Source organism: Acyrthosiphon pisum, chromosome A2 (genome assembly GCF_005508785.2).
Source record: "Acyrthosiphon pisum isolate AL4f chromosome A2, pea_aphid_22Mar2018_4r6ur, whole genome shotgun sequence".
NCBI classification, from domain to species: Eukaryota; Metazoa; Arthropoda; class Insecta; order Hemiptera; family Aphididae; genus Acyrthosiphon; species Acyrthosiphon pisum.
The window spans coordinates 28,628,845-28,632,088 of record NC_042495.1 but is presented as its reverse complement, the minus strand read 5'-3'; the positions used below and the strand labels follow the sequence as shown (position 1 = coordinate 28,632,088).

Here is a 3,244-nt window from a genome sequence, read left to right as displayed (position 1 = left end):
GGACATATAGGCACTAGTGTTTAAAGTATGAATTTAAAGTATTTCACTAAATGGTAAAATAATTCACAAAAACGTGAAACATTTGAAATTTATTTCAACACAAATTAAAGCACTATTTTTTTATTTTTTTAACACACTGTTCAGTGTTCTAAATTCTAATGTAAGCATTCAGTAGGTATACAATATACCTACATGTATAATAGTGTATACCTACTTGTATCATTTAAACATTAAAATATTTAAAAATGTTGAATACCATTTTAAACGTATAATACCTATACATAATATAGGTACCATACAATTATGAAGGAAATTTAAGACAATTATATGTAAATATAAAACTTATTTAAAAATAAAACAAAATTTATTAAAATACTGAAAAATTTTATTTTTAAAATTTCATGAAATTTTCAAACACTTATAGGCACTGACGTAACTACTATAAATAGTGGGATTTATCAAAACCATCGAAACTTAATGAATTTTCAATATTGACAATGATCAAAATTGAATAGGTTATGTAATAATTTATATATTTAATTTTTCCGCAGATCAACAAGATGTTCGAAATTATTTCTGTGGATCATGTTTCTGGAAAAAAACCAAAACCCATTCAATATTCTAGGAAACCCGTATGTATTTAAAAAAACATAAATTGATTAATAAACATCTTAATATAATAATTATTGATAAAAATGAAAAAAAGTATGTTATGATATTATAATTATTTATTAGTGCTCTACACTAAAATAATGGTTAATACTTATTATTTATAAAAAAATAATGATTGATCATCTAATACACTTCGCTCCACGAGACTATAATTAGTATACTATAAGTAGCCGCCAAGCCAAGTTGGTTCATTTGTATTAAACTAATAACTACAAAATGTTGAATATTCCCTAAATTATCAGATCTTTATGAGGAGCATGCGTATTTCATAATATTTTATGCATTCAATTCACAGCCATGGATATATACTTCATATCAAATTAATTTATACATAGTCATGAAATAATCATTTTTAATAAATTATAATTTATTTTTGTTTAAACAGGTATAGTCGAACCTTCTAATTATCAAGGTTCATGTTTAAATGGTGGATATATTATTAAGGAATCGTCAAAATGCATTTGTCCACCTGGTTTTATAGGGCAATTTTGTGAGACAGGTAATGAATAATCAAATCTTCATATTGTTTATTGTTATAGTCAATATACAATTAATAATATATATAATATATTTAAATATAAATATAAGTCAAAGAACACATTTATTTTACCAAGTACACACAAATAATGAATTAATTTATCAATATAACATGTGACGACAATTTAAACTTTTAGTATTCCCTATTAACAAACTAAACTAAAATTATACGTGAATTGATTTACCATATTCCAAATTTAAAGATTTTTTTTCATTCATATTAAAGTTGCATATTTTTTCACAATTTTGATTGCATATTATGTGGCATATTTTGATACTCATAAAAATCCGTGCTCAATTATAATAGAAATAGAATATTGAACATAACTTACAAATTAAGTTTTAGCTTGGAAAAATTTGGTGTTTTATTTTAGATATTAATTTTCCCTTCTTGATGTAATATTGAAGACATCAAATTGTATATTATATACCTACTATTAATTATAAAATTATGTTAATAATTATGTGTTACATGCCTACGATAATGTATAAATATTAATATTACTAAAGGATATAATATTTTTGATACATTATTAATGATGATATAATAATACGATTACCAATTATGACTTTGTAAGTACCTACTATATGCTTAGGTAACCTTAATTTTATGGCACTTAAAAAAAAAAACGCTCATTCTTAAATTGTCAGTTATGGTCAAAAAACTTCACGTTTTCGGACCAAAGTCGCATCCATATGTTTAATATCTATAAGAAGAAGAAAACCACACGTAGCTAGGTTCATTATAATATATGATCTAAGCTTTTTATATAAGCTCTCTAATAGATGCTATGTATATTAAAATTAGCACAAGTTAAAGTGGACCTATTATTTAATATAAAATATATATTTTTAGGTCGAATAAGTAATTAGGTACATTATAAAAAAATACATAAAAAATTAATATTCTTCCTTCAAGTTCAAGCACAGTGACTAAAAAAATATAAATTAGAGATTAAAACAAAGGGGTAAAACGATTGAAACATATATTCTATCCACCATCTCACCTAGATTACTCTATAGAAGTAAGATAAATATTATATTCGTTGATTATTAAAAAACTTAAATAATTAAAAGAAGAGGTCTATAAGTAATTAAATCATAGGAAGTATCTCTCACTTATACATAATATATATTAAGATTACAAACAATTTGAAATAAATTTAACTTATTAAAATAATTGTATATACCGAACTATGCATGTTGATTTTTGAGCACTAGGTAGGTAGGTATAGTGAAAAAATAAATAGCAATGTTAAAAACTTAAATTATATTATGCGTTAAATTAGTAAGTAAGTAAAAACCAATTTAAACATTATTTTGGTGCGTACAAACTGAATAGGATAAATAAAAAGCTAGAAAGTCTACATATCTGAATACGACTTAAAAACAATTTAATAATTAAACAATTTCAGGCTGTGGGGTGAATTCCTATGGATCCGACTGTAAAGGAGTATGCTCTATACAGTCTGATAAAATGTGTCGTGGTATGATCATGTGTACAAGTTATGGATGTACATGCCCAACGGGACTAACTGGTCTATCGTGTAACGAAGGTAAGCAAAAAATATACAGACTTGATAATATGATAATATAAAAAAAAAAATTGTCATCAATAGTTAATTTAATATTTATTATTTTATGATTTAGACTGTATTATGGGTACATATGGAGCTGATTGTAGCCAAACTTGTTCCGAGTATTGTCTTAATAATATGTGTGATCAGTATACAGGTGTCTGCTTAAATGGTTGTTCAGTCGGATATATATTACCATATTGCAGAGAAAGTAAGATTCTGTTGTTAAAACATTAAAAATTAGATTAAATTAATGAAATACGTCGAATGATATAAATATTTAATAGTAAAAAACATATTATTTATAAATAACATAATATTTTTCGTTTAATCAAAAAAGTCCATAATATTCTATTTGAAAGATTATACCTACCTAGTTTTAGAGTTTTACGCTGGTTTAGTCACATATTTCTTTAATATTTTTATTTAGATTAAATTAATAATATATAGCTGTGGGT

The 3,244-nt window shown here is 24.1% G+C and overlaps 1 protein-coding gene across 1 annotated transcript in view; it reads left to right on the top strand.

Moving 5' to 3' along the window:
- Nucleotides 1–3,244, top strand: part of LOC100570133 — a 24,248-nt gene that overhangs the window by 5,354 nt on the left and 15,650 nt on the right. Inside the window, exons 5-7 of the mRNA XM_029489456.1 lie at nucleotides 1,058–1,171; nucleotides 2,625–2,765; nucleotides 2,860–2,997. Coding sequence (XP_029345316.1) covers nucleotides 1,058–1,171; nucleotides 2,625–2,765; nucleotides 2,860–2,997 — 393 coding nt within the window. The remainder of the gene's footprint in view (nucleotides 1–1,057; nucleotides 1,172–2,624; nucleotides 2,766–2,859; nucleotides 2,998–3,244) is intronic.